Below are 19,487 nucleotides of genomic sequence, written 5' to 3'. Positions count from 1 at the left end.
ACCAATATCTTCACTCTCATGACCAGTGACAGGACACAGGAAAATGGCATGAAGCTGAGTCAGGGGAGGTTTATGTTGGATATTAGGAAAATGTTTCTCACCCACAGGGTGTTTGGGCAGTGGCATGGGCTCCCCAGGGAAGTAGTCACAGCACCATGCTTGACAGAGTTCAAGAAACATTTGGACAATGCTCTGCAGCACATAGTGTGGTTCTTGTGATGTCCTGCACAGGGCCAGGATTTGGACTCAATGATTTTTGTGGGTCCTTCCCAAATCAGCATATTCTATGATTATATGAAAGACAGAAAATGTGAGACATTCTTCTTAGAGTCTATTGGCCAGATCACTCACTTTAAGATGATTAAAGATCTACATTTTAAACCAAAGTCTTTTCAAATCTAATGGAGTAATGTAAGGTATCACAAAGTTTTGGGCAGCACATTTGAGACATACATTTTAGATTTGCATATCTAAACAAAGACTAAGGAAGTAAAAACTTTTGATAAGTCTGTTTACCAGCTGAAGAATAGGTACACTTCTTCTTAACTACTTAAAGGAAAATAAATGCAGAACCAAGCTACAGCCCACCCAACAGTCAGAGGATGATGGGGCTCAGAAACTATGGCAGATCCTCAGCAGTTCTCTACTTATTTTTCTCTACACACATATGATCATACAGTGTCTTACAAAGAACTCACACATGCAGAATAGATTCCAAAAGCATTCCACAGTACCTGAGGATAGACATGTGAGACTGGGGGATTGCTTCCTCCTGACTTTTCACCATGTGTGGGTTTTACTGATTACACAAGACATTTTTATTTGATGTAAAAGCTAGTTATTGTTATTTAGGCCTTAATTACTCATTTCCTTTTATCATCCTCTCTTTATCTTAACCTTTTAATTAATGTTTTCATTATTCCTTCATTTAGAAAAATCACTTAATATTCCAGTCTGTAATATAGCAACTATAAATATATTCCTTTATTTATCCAATCACAAAGGAAGAACCTAATTTGATACAAAAATCAGCAGCAAATTAGGAGTTTTCACTGTCATCAAACAAAGGAACAGGAATGGACAGGCAAATAAAGCACCTCATTGTTACTATTCCTTCCCAGCAGATAAGACATCTAAACTCTCTTTAATATTTAATAGTTCATTCGAAGTACAGTATCAATAGAAGAGACTAAGAACACCCAGCTATACTAAATAAAGTGGGGCATTAGGGTATTTTCTTTAGATATGGATTTAAATGTCTTCATGCAAAGAAAGAATGTGAATCCCAGTCTTCCACAGAGAGGGAGAAAAATTTTTGTTGGGTTGTTACTTTTTTTTTTTTTTGCAACATCTCGTTTTTATTAAACCAAAGTGAGTAATAATAATACAATGTGAGTGAATAATTCAGTGAGTAAACCCTGCCATAATCTGAGAAATTTATAGAGTGCATAGAAATTATCGTAAATCAAAGAACTGCCTGATGTCCTTCACGACCCAAGATAAACGAAGATACACAGTTCCATTTGAAAGTGCTTATCCTTCCTCTGGTTCTCACCATGCCTGCTAGGAAAATTAAAGCCCCACTGTTCAGCTACAACACAAAGGGAAGTAAATTGCCTGTTACAGAGATCAGCCATGAGGGTGACATGGACTGAAATGAAAATAATTAAAATCTGGCCTTCTACAAAGAATTTATTAAATTTTAAATCATTATTATAATAACTCAATAAAAAGAAGACCTGGCTATGTTTGATGTCAATTTAAAACCATGATTTATCTGCAGTGGATAATAGGTGAGTAGGAGCAAAATTTTATTGCATGACTGCAGTCATTTGTTTCATTTGAAACTCTTGAGGATTGTCAAAGTATTTCAGAACAGCTAAAGGGACAATGATAAGGCCAGTATATAACCAGTGACAGTACTACTTGTTGGAGAAATGACAGTCCCACAGGTGCAATAGTTGTATATTGGACCTATCACTTCTGAGTTAGTTCAAGCCAACCAGGTCAATTACAGAGCACTGCTTATTCTCCTCTGGCTAATATACCCATTCATTGCAGTCATCTGCCCAATAATTACTGAGTGTTAAGATTCCATGCACTTTTCAGTGCTATTCACTGTCCAGTTAGATGCAGCTGAGTAGAAATTTATTTCCAATCTATCCTGTCTTGTTTTCCCATCTAATACACCAGTTGACTTCACCTACAGTTGAGAAAGAAAAGCACTGTGAGGTGCTTTCACATGATGGATGGGCAAGAGTCCTTGTTCTGATCCTCCCTCCTCTGTAAGGAGTCCTCAATGGCCCTGTTTTGAATTTCAAAGAGTGGTTCCCCTCAGCTTAACCAAGGTGGATGAAACTACCAGACAGCCAGGCTAACCACTTCCAGAAAAAGTGATTAAACTATGGGTTAGCAGTAGGAGGGGCATTTGTGCAAGAGATAAGGTTTCCAGACAGACTAGAATAAAGTTGTACAACTTAGTTGCAATTGTATGCCTACAATTTAGGATTCATGCCATATAGTTTTCATGTGTGTCACACATCTGTATGCATGTATGTCTGCACAACATGCATGAACATTAATGCTCACTAGACATCTGTGCTTGTGCTTCCCATTGGCTAATTCTGCAGGGTGAGAAGAGAGAGAAAGAGATTACTTATTTAAAATATTAAATAAATTGAATACTTCAATAATGTGAAAAATTATATTGACACATTTGTATTCAGTTTACTTCTCTAGAAGTAGTTCTACATAAGGAGACTGATTATGGGGAAAGGTCATTTTACACATGTATGACAAAATATGTCCTTCACTATTTTTTATCTTATCTCAAGGAGTATTCTCAGTGACTGATCTTTTTTTCCTCACTGCCTCCTTTTTTTGAATACTCCAAGTATTCAATAATCACAGTGATAGAGGATTGTTTAGGTAGTAGTCATATCAATGAGAGAATACATAAAGAAAGGGTATTCACATTTTAAAATCTGTCCCATAGTCTAGACAACCATAAGTTTTATTGTGATTGCTACAGCTCAAAGTTCGTATCAGACACTTTGTAATAAAGTGTTTTTCTTTGAAATTCTTCAAAAATATCACTTGTATTTGATTTCAGATACATTAACAGATAACTATAGTTTGTTCATCTAACCATTCCACTAACATGGGGAGGGGAGGAGAGGAAGAGAGATGATTCAAGGTAATATAAAATCAATCTGTATCATAGTTTCAAAAGATCTAGCGTCACATCACTACATCAAGTCTGCCCCTTATTCATCAGAAGTTACAAACACACAATATTTAATGCACTAGGTATTTTTTAATCTCAGTTAACTGTGCCTGACTCTTTCAGGTTACATTTCAGAACGTCATTCAGCTTTGATCTAGAGATACCAAATGCCTACTTTTACTCCTTTATTTTTTCCTACAATAGAAAGTGTGCTGTGTTTAGAACTTCTTTTCAGTGGAATTAGTCCATTATTTCCTTTAAGAAAAATAAAATTGACTAACTGTACAGTCTCTCAAATTAATTAATTTTCTCTTAATTTCAAAATAAATTTGTGACTTATCTACATGTCCCCCATTTTTAAATGACCTTTTAAAATATAACAAAAAAAAATGTATGCAATATTTCAGCACTGTTCTGATTAATGCCTTGTACATAATAATATTATTTCTCTATTTCTGTTTTTACTTTTCTCTTTGTAGAACAAGAACAGAACAGCCCGCCCCCCCCCCCCCCCCCTCCAAAACCTAGGGGGTTTTTCTTTTTTTTTTTTTTCTATTTCATATTCTTATGGCACTACATTGGAGTACAAGTGGACTTGTTTATTCATTAAGGAATATAAAATTAAAACATATATCCACTGAATCTGCCCATAAAGCCCAAAATTAAAGGACATTTTCCCACTGGAGACTTTTTTCCTGACATTTGTTATTAAGGGGTCGTAACTCCATTAACTTTTGAAATTGCTGAACTTGTTCTATTGAAATCACATAATGCTAACTTTTGAAGTATGTGATTTATTTAGAAGTCAAATATTTTATAGTAGGTTGACTGTTACACCTTGACTTCACAAAATGTATAATTTAATCAAAGAGTAAATTCAGATTCACTATGTTGAAAAGATGAGCTTTGCACAGGATCATTTCTAATTTGATTGATTGCTATATATGCTTATCTTTAAATTCACAGAATCCTAGAATGGTTTGGGCTACAAAGGATGCTAAAGATTGCCTGGTTCCAATGCCCTGTGAAACAGGGATGCCTGTCACTAGACCAAGCTGCTAAAGCCCCATCCCACCTGGCCTTGAATACTTCTGGGGATGGTGTATCCACAGCTTTGTTGGGCAGCCTGTTCCAGTGCTTCACCAGCGTTACAGTGCAGAATTTCTTCCTAATTTTGAATCTAACCCTACCCCCTTTCACATCAAAGCCATTCCTTCTTGTCCTATCTCTTCATTTCACTGTAAAACATCCCTCTCCAACTCTCTTGCAGGCCCCATTAAGGTACTGAAAGGTGGTCTTGGGTCTCTCCAAAGGCTCCTCTTCTCTGGGCTGAGCAACCTCATCTCTCTCAGCCTGCCTTCACAGGACTGGTGCTCCAGCCCTGTGATCTACTTAGTGGTTCTCCTCTGGACTCACTCTAATAGCTCCGTGTCCTTATGCTAGAGGCAGCAGTTCACTATCGTGTTAGTTGCACAACAGCTTTTTCTGTATTTTACTTAAGTTTTATGTATTATTTTACTTCTAACCTTTATAAATATTGGTATAACATCTGTATTCTTCTAGTTACTCTGTAATTTAAACAAATTAACCGCCAACAAATCTAGGAAAAAAAGGTTCAACTCTGGTGTCTGTTGTTGAGTATTCTGTTTGGTATGGGAAATAAAGTCTAATCCTTATGAAATAAAGAATATAATTTCTTTCCCACTCACTCATTACTAGATGAATGAGGATTTCTCTCACCACTTCAATGCACTTCAATAGATAAAGTATTCTTTTATGGAAAAGCAGTGGTTCAAATCCCTGATACAGAGACTATGTTCAAAGACTGCAGGTGAAATTGAGACGCATTATTAAAAATGTACAAGAGTACCCTGGAGTATCTCTGTGCTCTTAGGTGGAAAGGAGAACCAGTTTGTCCTCCAGAAGTTTTTTTGTATCTGTGCCTTAAAAACTACTTTTCAGACTAATTTGTTTTACAAGTTTGAGCTAAATTGAAGTTACCAGGCTTGAACTAATAGGTGGATGTCCAAACTCGCTATTTAGTGGTTGTATTCTCAGAGGAAAATGCATCTTGCTAGACCCAGGAATTTTCTACCATCATTTTGTTTGTTTGTTTTCATTTCATGGTCTACTGTAATTTTATTAATTGTCCAACATTTATAATAATTAATTGAATTATTACAGTAGCATCTTTATTTTATTCTAGCTACATGTCTCACCTCTACCTTTGTTAACTCTCTCATATGTTACCTTCTCTTCTCCTGGGAGCTTCAGCTCTTAAGCACATGCCAGAAGTTTCCCTGCCACACATATTTATCTTTCAATCTTCCCCTCTGTTTGTTGCTGGCAAAAGGTCACAATCATCTCATTAAGAAATGATGAGTAATCTCACCACTATATATCAAAGAAAAAAAAAAAAACCTTTTTGTGAAATCAAAGGAGGGTGAACATATTAATGAACAAATATATAAAACACTTGGAACTGAGGTGATATTCACTCAGAGTCACTGGCAGCAGTTCTATAAACTGAAGAAAAAGGAACAAATTCATGTGCATCTGGTTGTATAATGTTTGGGCTTTTTTCTCTTTTTTCTCTTTTACTTATATATGAATTCTTAAAAACTTATGTTTTTTGTTTTTGTGATTCATTTCACCACCCATTCATCTGATAGGTTTTGGTACCTTCATTAATTTCTGCTCATACTTTTTCTTCTATTTTTTTTTTACCACTGCAGCAACTTGTTCATTGCTCCCAGGTAGATCTAATTTCTTGGTATTCTTTTAAATATTTTCCTTTTTTCCCTTTTTTTTGGGGGGGGGGGTGTGGAGAGGAGGGGAAGACAGCAGGAGGTGTATCTGGCTCAATAAAAATTATTGACAGCTCCTTTAAAACATCTGTAAAGTACTCATACATCCAAATTTCAATTAAGTATGGCCTAATGCATATTATTGTTTCTAATAAGTAATTTCAGTTTGACCCGTAGTGGAACTGTTTGAAAAGGTCCTTCTTTTTATTGTCTTTAGTAAATTTCAGATAGTTTAAGTTGTTTACTGTTCCTTTTTTTTTTTTTTTTTTTAGTTAATGAAAGTTGATGGAAACTGACAAAATCCCCATAAGAGTGTAAAAAATTTTCAATTACACAGTACTATGTTGTTAATCATTACCTCAAAAGAATCTGTAAAAATTGCATGTCTTTTGCAAACCAGTTTCACATATCAAGTTGGGTTTTTTCACCTAGATCACCTTGTAAAACACTCAATTCTAAAGTAGCCTGAACTCAGGCAAATTATTTCTAAACACTGTTTTGCTAAAAATGTAAAATGGCTCAAAAATAGTTTTGTCTATTGCTGTCTGATACACTCTGAAGAGGTAATGATGTATAAGCTGTTGTGATCTATTTGACGCATGCAAGAGCTCAAAATCTTACCAGTAATCTGTGCATCTTTTTTAGGCTAGAAGGATTTTTTTTTTTTTTACTCCCCTTGAGTGATTTATGCATATTGGTTTTGTAATTCCCACACAGTATTTCTTATCAGACGTACAACTTCCACTGAAGAACTGCATACTCAGCACACTGCCATCCATCACCTGCAGACTTGAGAAGATCGAGTAGGAAAGAGATTCCTTTCTTCCTTGCCTCTATGCCTGCTATATTTCATTCTTTTTATGATTTGTGTGTTTTTATTTTTCAAAAAGTGACATGGCAAAAACCTTCCAGTTGCACCAAATGCAGCTGTCCCTATCACTTCAAAGAAATTTACTTCCACACCTACAAAGATTAAATAAGAAACCAAGCAAACGCTAACACAAAAACTACCATACTTGGAAAAGGAAGTTGTCTCAGTATAGAGATTTTATGTGGTAACACTTTAGTAGTGTTTCCCATCCCCTGTAACTGGGAAAGGGAAATATGCCTTGTGGCTCTCTCTTGTTCTAGTACATAATCTAGATTCACTCTGTTTAATTTCAGATATTTAAGAGAGGTGCCTCTGCTGTAATGTCTTTCTTCTGTGAACTGAGAGCAGAGATATGTCATAAGCCACCCACACTGCAACAAGAGACTTTAGAGTCCCCTTGATTAGAGAAGCCATCTGAGATGTGTGTACTTCCAAATTGCCTATACAGATCTATTAAGTTTGGATAACATGAATCTGCGTTGCGAATCACTCATGACTTGGCGTTTCTGGATGCTGTTAATACTGAAATCTCAGCCTTTAGCAGTTTTTAATTTCATTATATTACAAGCCAAAGTCTAAAAGCTTATTTGGAAATGACAAAATACTACCAGGCTCTAAAAAAATATTAAGAGAAAAATCTTTGAGTGCTGTGAAATGATCACACAATTCCATATCATAGCTGATAATAACACAAAAATAGGTATTGCTTTTTAATAATGTAATTATTATTCCAGGAAATAAAATAGGGAAAAGAAAAAATTGTGGATTTTGTTTCAATATTTTGTAAGTGATAAAAATACTGTTGATTAAACTATTTGTCAAGTATATTCATTCAAATAAAATTACTAGTGGATAGATGTTGATAGTCAATATCAAAGACAATAGCAAATGGAACTTACAACCAATACAAATATTCCAAACCTGAAATATTTAATTTGTGATGCCTTCAAAGTAGTTGTAATGGGGATGGACAGTATCAGTTGGTTTGATTTTTTCCATATTAAACTATAGTTTAATATGAATCCTTGAACACTTTTAAACTGGATTTACTTTAGTGAGAGTTGAGGCTACTTGCCTCCTGAAAGGACTGCAGCAAAGACTCTGAAGGTGTGCCCCATGTACACACAGCTGGAGGGACTGAATTGTTTTCATTGTGTCTGAGAAAACTGAAAAATATCCTTGAGGAGAATAATACATTAATTACCCTATGTTGAAATTTCAAGATTGAATGTTACTCCAAAACATTTCTTTTTCCTGCATGCTTTCTTCCTTTACTGCTTTCTCAGATATTTGGAAATCTACTTTTTAGGTGTCTAACTTTATATACGATGTTTCAAAATTCAAATTCAAAGAAAAGACAGTTAATGACAAGCAAACTTGTGGTTTTAGTCCAGTTAAAATTACCCAGGTAAACAGAAACAAATAAAAGAGAACACCAGTATAATTGTGTGGCCTTTGCTTTTCTCTTATGACTTGTAACAAAAAAAATAAGACACTCTCAAAATGAATAGATGACTTCTACATCTTCTACAGAGATATGCAAGGGAACCATTTCAGAAAACATCTGCAGGATGTACACTGTATTAACACAGGCTTATATCAGAACCCTCTTGTCCTACTATATTGAAATTTTTATTCTATTCATAAAGAAGAAGGTTACCCTATCATTATGCACTTTAGGAAAGTGAGGACAGAAGCACATCTGGTATTTGTGTATTGTTGCAAAAAAGTTCTCATTACTTTAACAGCATTCACAGGAAAAGTAATGTCACAGTATCAGCTTCTATATTGTCTGAGAAGATGCAAATGTTTGTAATAATATGGATTAGTCCCGAGTTAGCAAAAATGAATGCACCCAATATAATAACACTACAGAAAAGCACCAGGAAAAGGGAATGCTCTTATCATAATAAAACAGACACTTTAAAAATATTCTACTCAAAGCCTTGATTTCTCTATACAATTGTGACCTGCTGACAATGTGAATCAGTTCTTAATATATTTTGTGTTAGTAGATTGTGTCAGGAGGTCTTAAAGCTTCTGCAACAAGCTCTCATCCTTAGAGGTTAAGAAAAAGGACGAGCAATTGCTGAAAGGGGATGCTTAACACTGCAGATGATGCACAGTAAATCCAGTACATCCAGAAATATTCTTTTTGCTGTTTCTAACCACTTATTCTTGTTTCTGCAATCTTAGAAAATGACCCTTTCATTCTGACTGCATTTATTTATTCTTGCTGTCTTATGTTCTTTTCTATTTCCATCTGTCCTGTACATATCCTGAAAAGAAATTCTGCTTTGTACCCTGTCAGGCAGACCTTTTATAAATACATTCTGCAGAAAATAGAACCTTAGACAGAGGATGACCAGCCTTTATCCCATAAATGTCTTGAGGTTGTAATTTTCATATGATTGCCGCACAAATAAAGGTAATAGGTTTGAAAAATTCTGAACATTGAGGAGACTATTACATCTGAAAAATATCTAAGGTAACATATTCATGTCTGTGTGCAAACCCGAGTCTTCTCATCAAGGAGGAAAAAGCACAGAACTGTGTTTTCCCTAGTTTTCTCACCCCTCAACTGTCACTGATTGTTTAAAGAAAAGTTTTGAAAGTGTTTCAAGGCCAAGTATCTCCATTTCCATGGAATGCTCTTCTAGTAGACAAAGCATGATTGTGTCTCTTCAGCCTTGGAAGATTCTGACATTTGAGTCTTTATGTTGAAAACAATAGCTCAGTTTCCAAAAGAAGGCTAATGAGTGCCCTTGTTAGCATCAGCTCCAAATACATAACTGAAAACACTTGAAAAATAACAAAATTTTCTTACCTCCTCAGCAGTGAGTGCTCTGCCATCATATAAATACAAAGGTGCACCTCCTTTTACAGTGTCCTGTAGGAGTGACTTGAATGCAATACTACTACATTCATGGGATGAATTTACGTTTCAGAGGTTATCAGTCAGTTATGATAGTGGTACATATTAGGCTTGCAGGTCTTCTTTTGGCTCTGATACTAGTACCAGATGTCTCTGATCTATATTTTATGTTCCCATTATATTCTTCCAAGCTCTGCTCAGTGGAGTTGAAAGGGTGATACACTCACTGTGTCACCAGCATATGGGGGATATGCATGCCTATCCAAAGTTTTCTCACGTCATCTTTAGCTGCTTTGCTCTCCTGGCACCTAGCTACGACTCTAGAAAGGCACAAGGCTCCCTGACAGCACTGTGCAGAATCTTGAGATGCTCAAGTGCAATCCAGATAGCACTTGATACTAATTTTCAGAGCAGCTAAACCTTGCCTGAATTCCCACTTTAGCACAAACTGAAGCACTCTCCAGCTCTATTGCCTGTGCTGATGAAACTCACAGATTATATTGGAAGCTCAGAGTCTGAGCTCAGTGGTCAATACCTGTCTGTAGACATGCCAAAATAGATGTTAAATATGAAGATGAATTGCATCAAAGGCTCAATTCATCACACATTAGCATTTACTGAACACCTTCTAAAAAAGCCAAAGCACCTGCACTGAGCTGACATATATGATAGCTCATTTGAGAGAAAGCCTGCACTCCTCCTGAGGAGCAGCTTGAGGCCAGGGGGGATACCTTAAGGCATCTCAGGTAGCATTAGACACTGGCACACAGATAGAGAAATCAAGCTGTCACTCCTGTTATGCTCAAAGAGACGAGTTCTCATCTCACTGGCTTGCTCTGAGGATGAATACTTCACCCAAACATTGAAGATGGAAAATAGGACAAAATAGTTAGTACACTACATTAAATCAAGGCTGGCAGGGCTGCTGGGAATAGACAAGCTTCCAGCTTGGTGCTTAAAATGCTAGTCCTCTTGACTTGAACAGTTGAAATAATTCCTTACAATGTATTTCAGTTAAAGTGTTTGCTACTTAGCAGCAGTGGTAGCTAGCAATATGCAAACCTGCAGCTTCAACCTGTAAACCTGTATTTGCTTTTACAAGCAGTGGAATAAATGAATGAATGCATTATAAATGATTCAACGTTTCTTCATTCAGAACAATGTTTTCTAAGCACCTGTTCAAAGTACTCTCATCAGAAAAAAATTGAGAGTTGAAACTTGGCCTTTAAAATTCACTCTGTAATGAAACTAAAATGCAAATATAGCAGAAATCACTGAAACATTCAGATAGAACACACCAGAAAGATTATGCAAGTTACCAATTGTGTATAAGAATAAAAGTATCTTTCTCATCCATAATGTGAAAAACAGAGCTGTATAACTTTATATTTGTTTGTGAGCTGAAATCCTTGAATCTCACCATCTCAGAATGTAGATGACAGTTTTATCTTATCTGCTGGTTCAGTCTGGTACAGAGAGTGAAAAGGAAATAGCAATGCTGCCTGCACAAGTACTTTTGCATGTTTTAACTCAGAGAATTGTAAATTATGACATGCTGCAAATAACTTTCAAATAGTTTCCTAAAAATATTTCCCATTATTAAAATAAAGCATAAAACGAATTTCTGCAACTTTTATCTCACTGGGCAACTACTACTCATATAAAAACGATATGAACCTACTCTATAGGAAATGAGGGTGCCAAATATGTTTATTTCCACTTTAAGTTTCACTAAACATCTCCTTTAAACTGAACTTATTTCAGTAATGGAGCTAAACATGCTTAGCTCCTCAAACTCCAGTTCTGAAGAAGAGTGGTCTAAATCAAAGTTGTTAGTTTCAGCTGGCCTATTAATTTAATGAGTAATTGTTTTGCATTGTTTTTCTCCCTAAGTTACATGAATGAGAGGAATGTACAAAGAAACTGATGTCTGCAAGAAGATGGTGAGAAGCACAGTACAGGGAAAGTGGCAGTCAGATTTCAGCATGGCTCTGATAAGGCACATTAATTATGAAATAAACACTCTGCATATTAAGCTGATGATTTCTTTGTGGCAGAGGTGCCTTGTATCTCCACTTATGCCAAACTGCAAGGTATTTTTGTGATGCAGGCCACTGCTCCGAGAAAGTTCATTGCTTTGAACCAGGAGGTGAAATAGTCATGGACTAGGCATCAGATTCATGTGTCTGTGTACTTTAATGCAATCTTCCCAAAGCAGCAGTTAGGGCCAGAAAATTTGCAATGAAATCCCAGCTGGTAATCAAAGGTTTGCCACTGCTGTCAGGGAGGCCAAAATTTGCTAATACTGTACCTCTCCTTGGATGTCCTGCTAAGAGAGTGGCAGCTTTTTACATTCTTTTCAGTGGGCTGTGGCACAGTTGCATGTTTGAACCCTGATGCTGAAAAATGGAAATAAATGACCATAAGATTAAGTGTTTTCTGAGTTTTCACACAATAAGAAGAAAATAGCTCTAATTCCCTTTCGACACTTTTACATCTCATCCTTTATTGATATTTAGCCAGGTGTTAGGTTAGTTTTGCATCAAAACATTAACTTCAAAGAGTTCTTTTAAAAAGAATAAAATAATGGAGAAAGAGAAGACTGATTTTCTCTGTCCACTGCCACTGGGCTCACTGCCCATTTCTTGTCTTTCATTTTTTAATTTGTTAATTCTAATGAAAAAGTGTTTGCATAGCAAGTTCAGGAGACTTTGGCAACACAAAACTTAGGACAATCTCATTTTTTATAAAAATGAACAAAGGGCACCCACTCTAAGATTGATCAGTGGATACTGTAAATGAATGAGACATTTATTTTTGTGCCAGCTCAACTACCAGTGTCAACAAGATTTGCATATATTTTGGCAAGTGTACTGCGCAAGGTGGTAATAAAATAGGCCTTTTATATCTCAGTCTAATTTACTTCAGTTATACTCATTAAAAATGTGTTTTCATGTGAAAGGAATTTCAGTAAGGGATACTTTGCAAACAGAAACATCACAAATATTTGCTATACAGACAGTATTAAGAATTTTACAACTGAGAAAGAACATTTTTTTTTAGGAAGAAATTCCCAGGTTCTATGAATGTAAGGCTCCTGTTTTGCTGGTTTTTAATCATTGTTAGGCTCAACATTGCAGGTTTAACTATTATGCTTGGTGTTAACAGCTTATGTTTTTTAAGTAACACAATATATAGAGTAAGAAATCCAGCTCACTGTATATTTTGCCATTTTCAGCGACAATACCCACAGCAAAGCTACCCACAGAAGGCAAAAAATGTGCTCTATGAGGTCTTATTATGTATAAATTCCTTTGGACAAGTAAGTGTTGGTATGGCTGAAGGTGTGATTTTAAACCCATTTTCTTTAAATGTGTAGAAAATCATGAGTGAATGCTTCACGAGCAGTGCTTTGGCTTTAACAGGCTCGTAACATTGCATTTTATTGCACATTAGGAACATGCTTCATCTAAACAAACAAACGAAAAAAAAAAGGCAACAAGAACAGCATGTTTAGCCAAAGCTTAATCAAACAGGGTCAAGACTACGTCTTTGTCAAACCTGAATAGAAGTATCTGCCCAGTGTTATATCAACACACACTGAAGGATCAGGATTATTTTTTTATTGTATTTCTTAAGTCTTGGGTTTGCTCCTGTTTACACTGTCTTGAGAATATATTGGAGTGCTAGTTGAAATAAGAGAAGAGCAATGAAAAGAATCCTGTCTTTCAGTTACCTTGCCTTCTTACTGGAGAGAAAAATGCAGAGGATCCAGCTTCATCATCACAGCAATACACAGTATCTGAAATACTGAAGCTGTTTCCAAAGATATAATGCAATTTTTCTTCAGAGATAAGAAACAAAGCCTTTTTGTGCCAAATGCATTTCAGTGATTCAGTGATGCATACCATTTTTATATTTTGATAAGACAAAAATAAAAGAAAAGAGGTGATTGACCACAAAGCTCTGACAGGCTGAATTAAATTTTATGAAACACAGCTATCAAATCATGCCCAAACAGAAAATATTCTAATCTGAAAAAAAAAAATTCCTATAGCTAGGATGGCAAAATTACGGGTATCATGCTAATACTGTTACTTTGACTAAATACAACCAGCATCTATTAGAAACCCTAACATTTCAGTAGGTTCAAGGTAAAGTAATGTGCCAGTCACAGAGAGAAAAATCAGAAACTGCCTGAAATTGCATTCCCTGCTTGCAAAGCAGGTACGAGCTGCCTCACCACTTACATTAGCCGACATACAGCTGTCTTTGCTGGTAATTTCAAGAAGCACAGCACAAACTGTCATCAATGATTTTGAAATGTACTAATTTGTGAAAGTATTATGACATGTCACACAAGATAGCCAGCACCTAAGAACTTGTGAAAAATGCATTTCTTATAACTGAAATAATATTTAGCTTTATAATCAAAATTCTAGGAGAGAGAGAATAAGTTATTATGAAAATATATAGCTTTAATTTGCAGACATATAAACACTTTTGGTACATTACAGACATATGATGCGAGAAATCAAAATAATAATTTTAAGCATAACACTAATTTATCTTGTTCACACAGAGAAATTTGATGCAATCATCATACAAAAGATAGTTCTCAGCTCTTAAAATGAAGTGAAAGTAATACATCACTGATAAAATTGCTGCTTTGTTGCAGAGGATACAGCAAAGAATAAATTATCAAGAAAATATGCCACCAGTCTTACAAGTTAGATTTTGGATCTAATCCAAAATCAAAGCCAATGAAAAGGAGCCAGGAATGGTCGCCAAAAGTCAGAAACAAGATATTTCACATGAAATACCAATCCAGAAGGAGCAACAGTCAGAATAAAAAAAGTCCTACAATTCCTCAGAATGTGAAGTGATTTTTGTTTTCATCTGGCAGATCAGATGAGAAGTAACACATAAGAAAAATCTACTGCACAACCCAACTGATGGAGTACTATTGACAGATTGCTCTAAGTACAAAAAAATACCACCACTTTTGTGACAACTAAGGATTCAGCCATTCCCTTGCTTCCTTGCATCTGGCATGTTTATGAGGATGAGGATGGGGCTCTGCCATTATTTGCTTTAGGAAATATTAAATATAATTTTTCCATAAAAATGACCAGCATATTGCTGGAGCAAATGATAATGAGAGTGGAATATGGAGAAAAATGAATGATATGTCACAGCAGTTCAGATTCTCATTACAATATCTTGCATTCTTGCTCAACAGGAATTGCACTTCTTGTTAATGCCTCTTCTACCCTATTGTATAAGCTTTACTTGTGAGGTAATAAACATTCTGGTTTTCATTACTAGTGCATTTTAGCATATTTATTTTTTTTAATTATACATACATTGGGACAGACATTTCTTTTTTTTTTTTTTTTTTTTTTTTTTAAGTGGTTAAATGTCTGTATGCCAATAGGTATTTTATATTAAAATCAATATATTTAAAATATATTCTGTTTATCTCATGGACAGTACCTTGAACAGTTCCCTGCTCAGGAGCATCTGATGCCCTCTCGTGGTTAAAAAGACTTTTAAAACTTGAGTTTAAAAGAATCATCTTACCTTCACCCTTTTTATGTTCACTGATCTTACTGATTTATGAAAGCTGGAAATGATGTCCATGTTTTTATAGTCAGGGTGCTAGCTGTTAGTTACTAACATTTCATAAAAAAGCTGTACACTGAAATTGAATTTAAAAAACCGTAAACAGCTATTTACAATTATAATATTAAGTTATAAATTAGCAGTCCTTCATTCAACCTTTGTCAATACAACCTACAGCTAGGTGTTTTAGTGTCCTCCAGGGTTTTTCAAATGTTGGACCTATACACAAAGAAACATCAAATGTTAGAAATCTCCATTGGTTTCTTCTCCAACATGTGCAGGCTAATTCTTCCATTTAATGGGATTTGTACTTCCAAGTTTTCATCTGCTCTGTGATGCTTTTTCCCTTTTCTTAGACAAATGTAAATTCCCATCCCTGTTACTAAAGCAATTGAACCCAAGCTTATTATTGAAAGAGCTACCAAGGTAGGCATGCAGGATGCTGACTCCATTTTTTTATGTGTAGGCTCTATGGATATTTGTGGTTGCTTTTCTTCTACACTGATATCAGGCTCCTTCCTTAACAAACTTTCGATGTAGCTCTCATTGCTGACAGTATCATTGACAAAAAGGTTCACCATGACAGTGGAGTAGAGAGGTTCCGGGTAGCCGTGATCACTAACTTTTACAAGCAGCCGATAGAGGCCATAGTCATTTTGCATCAGTGACTCTTCCAAGGTGATATTACCAGTTTTGGGGTCAATCCTAAATGACTCGGGTCGAGGGCCTCTTCTTCCTATGATACTGTAAGCTATGACTGCATTCATGCCGGTGTCCTTATCGACAGCATAGACCTCGGTGATGGGAGAGCCAGGAAGGGTAGAAGGAAGGACTAACAAGTAAGACATATTAGACTGAGGAAACAGGACCAAAGGAGGGTTGTCATTTATGTCCAGAAGAAGGATAGTTATTTTTGCTGTAGAAGACAGGGCAGGATCACCGCCATCAACTGCTTCAATCCACAGAATGTAGGAGCTTTGCTGCTCCCTATCCAGGGAGACTTTAGCTCTCAAAACTCCTTTTCCAGTATCTATAACAAAAATATCACTTCCGTTCAGAACTGAAAGGGCAACCCATCCATTTTGCCCTGCATCAGCATCTGTGACACTTATAACTCCAATTTCACCAAAACCTGGAAAGTTTTCTGGCACAAAAAAGCTGAAATCCTTATTGATAAATCTCGGACTGTTATCATTTTTATCCAGTACAGTGATGGTGACAGTTGCTATTGATTCTCTTGGAGGGAATCCAGAATCTACTGCTTTGACAGTGTATCTGTATTTCTCTTTTTCTTCTCTGTCCAGTTGGGTGGAAACTGTAAGAACTCCTGTGGTTTTATCTAAAGCAAAATAGGAAGGGGCATCAGGACCTAAGAAATAGGAAACTTGCCCTCTTTCTCCGCTGTCAGCATCAGTGGCATGCAGTTTGGTCAAAAAAGCATTGGGGACATTGTTCTCCTCAATGGACAATTCTATCAGTTGTTCAGAGAAAACTGGTGAATTGTCGTTGTCATCCAGAACCTGTACTTTGACAACTTTCTTGACATGAAATCCTTTTGAGTTCCAGGCAACTACAGAGATTTCATACAGCTGCTGTGTCTCAAAGTCTAAAGGCTTTGTGGTCTCCAACAGGTATTCATTGTTGTATGGCTTGTATGGTGAAAGTCTGAAAGGCCCATCACCATCCAAATAGCAACTGACTTTGTATTTTTCATCAGGGTCTTTGATGGTAAAAAATGCTATAGGTGTGTTGATAGGCTCAAGTTCCTTTAAGTAGACCACCCCTTCCACTTCATTAGCTATGAAACGAGGAACAACTTCAGGGGGCCTCATCATGACTTTGATGATGGTCACCAGCACCGTAATCACAGCAGGAATACAGCCAGGACCGTTGCCCAGTATGATCAGCCTGTGTAGCCTTGGAGTGTCCCCACCAACTTTAGTGGAGAGTGTGATGGCTCCTGTGCTTTCATTCAGATGGAACAAGTCTCTGGATGGCTGGGGGACCTTCTGGCTGTAGGAGTAGGTGATCTGGGCATTGGTTCCAAGGTCCATGTCCACCGCATGGACAGTAGTCACATGTGTCCCTAGGCTGGAATTCCCATAGAGAGTGACGTTGAGCTGCGAGTCATTGAATTGGGGGCAGTTGTCATTGACGTCGCTGATGCCAATAGTGAGAGTGGCACTGCCCACAAGCGGAGGAGTCCCCCCATCCTCAGCGACAATGACTGTCACATACTCGTCCTGTGTCTCCCTGTCCAGTGCCCCCATAACAATCAGGTAGGGAGTCCTCTCTCCATTCTCATTCTCCTCCACATCCAGGGTGAAGACACCATAGTTATCTCGCAGGCGGTAGGTCTGGACACCATTGGTGCCCATGTCAGGGTCAAGGGCGGGGTGCTCGATAGCCAGGCGGGTGTTCACAGGCGCATTCTCAGGCACCGTGAGATGGATGTGGGGCACAGGGAAGCGGGGCGCATTGTCGTTGACATCACGGATAGCGATTTTTACCTTCACCAGGCGAAAGTACTCCTGTGGCAGTACCAGCACATCCAGCAGCAGTAGGCATGACTCTGGTGAGGGGGAGAAAGAGGAGACAGCAGCCAATCCCCCGAAGACGGTGGCCCCAGTGCTTTCCACGCAGAGAGCTTCCCGGTCTATCTCCACCGCTGAGGTGTGCAGCTCCCCGGAGCGGTTGTCTAGCTGCACATACTGTCCCCCCAAGCCATGGGAGGCCAGGGTGAAGGAGAGTGGGGGCTGCAGAGACGCAGCTTGCTGGCCACCAGCCATTGGGAGCCGCAGGTCACGGGCCAGATTGCCAATGAGCACCCCAGCAGGCATCCCCTCGTTGAGGCTGTAGAAGAGCTCAGTGGCGCGGCTGTAACTGGCAAAGCAGTTGAAAGGCCCAACGAAGAGCAGGAAGAGGAGCAAGTGCTGAGAAGAGAGAAGCACAGGGGTGTAAGGAAGGGCTGGCACTTCCCCCCGCCCACTGCCTCCCCCACTGCCACTTCGAGCAGCGACTGCTGCATCTGCAACATGAAGCCATCCTCTCTCTCCCCACCATCCTCCCAGTACAGCAGCTACTTCCAGGGCATAACCATCTGTACCCTCCAGGCAACACCAGCTGCATCCCCCACAGCAAATACGCAGTGCCAGGATGGCCCGGGGGCACCCTGCCTCCCCCCGCCCCCCAGCAGCACTTGCGCCCCGACGTGCCATTTTCTCTCTTGCCCCCGCCCCAAGCTCGCCCCCGTCTCACCAACGGCACCTTTCCTCCCAACCACAAGCGCATCCCAAACCGGGGCATCATCCCCTTGCACACCCCCAAACATTTGCTCGCCCCCTTCCCCTTCCACAACAGAAATGCGGAGCGCGTCCCTTCCTGCCCCTACCCACAACCCTATCCCGAAAGCTGTTTTTCCCGCATGTTCACTGTTCCCGCGGTGCAGCGGGGAGGCGGCCCGCTCCGCGGAGCCCACGGAGGTCCCGGCGGAGGTGCCGCGCGCCAGGGGAGTCCCTGCCTCCGCGGCCGCGGAGCCGGCGGCTCCAGCCCCGCAGTGACGGGTCCCCGGCCACCCCCGCAGGGTCCCTCTGTGCTGCGAGCTGCGCACAGGAGCCGCGGAGCGGAGGGGCTGCGCGGAGCAAGTTGCTGCGCTGGCGAGCGTGTCGCCCGCTACACACAGATGGAAAGGAGCTCCCCGAAAGTAACTTCAGGCATCGTCTCGACAGAGGAAATTTTTCCTCCTTCCTCTCTTTCTAATCACCCATTCGCTTTTCCGCGGCTGTCTGCCACAACCCGCGCCGGCAGCAGCAACAAATATAAACTTTTCCCGGCTGCCCTGATCTTTAGAGAGAAAAATACCCAACAAACATACGCACGCATACACGGTCTAGTTTGTTTGGTTGTTTTTTAGGTGCTTTTTTTGCCAATTTGTTGCCGATTTCGCTGCTGCGTGCGAAGTCGGGCTCGGGTGGCCGGACGCGGCGCGTCCCCCCCTCCCGCCGCCCGGCCCTCACCTGCAGGCTGCCGCGGGCGCTGGAGCTGCCGCGACCGTCCGGGGGCCCCATGCCCGGCCACCGCTGC

At 38.9% G+C, this 19,487-nt stretch overlaps 1 protein-coding gene across 1 annotated transcript; it reads right to left on the bottom strand.

Annotated features, from left to right (window-relative positions):
* Positions 1-15,400: 15,400 nt before the first annotated feature.
* On the bottom strand, positions 15,401-19,471 carry PCDH20 (protocadherin 20). Its single transcript, XM_041407355.1, has 2 exons — positions 19,421-19,471; positions 15,401-18,337 (listed from the first exon to the last, which is right to left on the bottom strand). The coding sequence occupies exons 1-2, from the start codon at positions 19,469-19,471 to the stop codon at positions 15,641-15,643; spliced, it is 2,748 nt and encodes a 915-aa protein (XP_041263289.1). The 3' UTR covers positions 15,401-15,640.
* Between the last annotated feature and the right edge of the window lie 16 nt (positions 19,472-19,487).

Source organism: Onychostruthus taczanowskii, unplaced genomic scaffold (assembly GCF_017590055.1).
Source record: "Onychostruthus taczanowskii isolate IOZ18803 unplaced genomic scaffold, ASM1759005v1 scaffold26, whole genome shotgun sequence".
Lineage (NCBI taxonomy): Eukaryota > Metazoa > Chordata > Aves > Passeriformes > Passeridae > Onychostruthus > Onychostruthus taczanowskii.
This window is presented reverse-complemented; position numbering and strand designations above follow the sequence as displayed.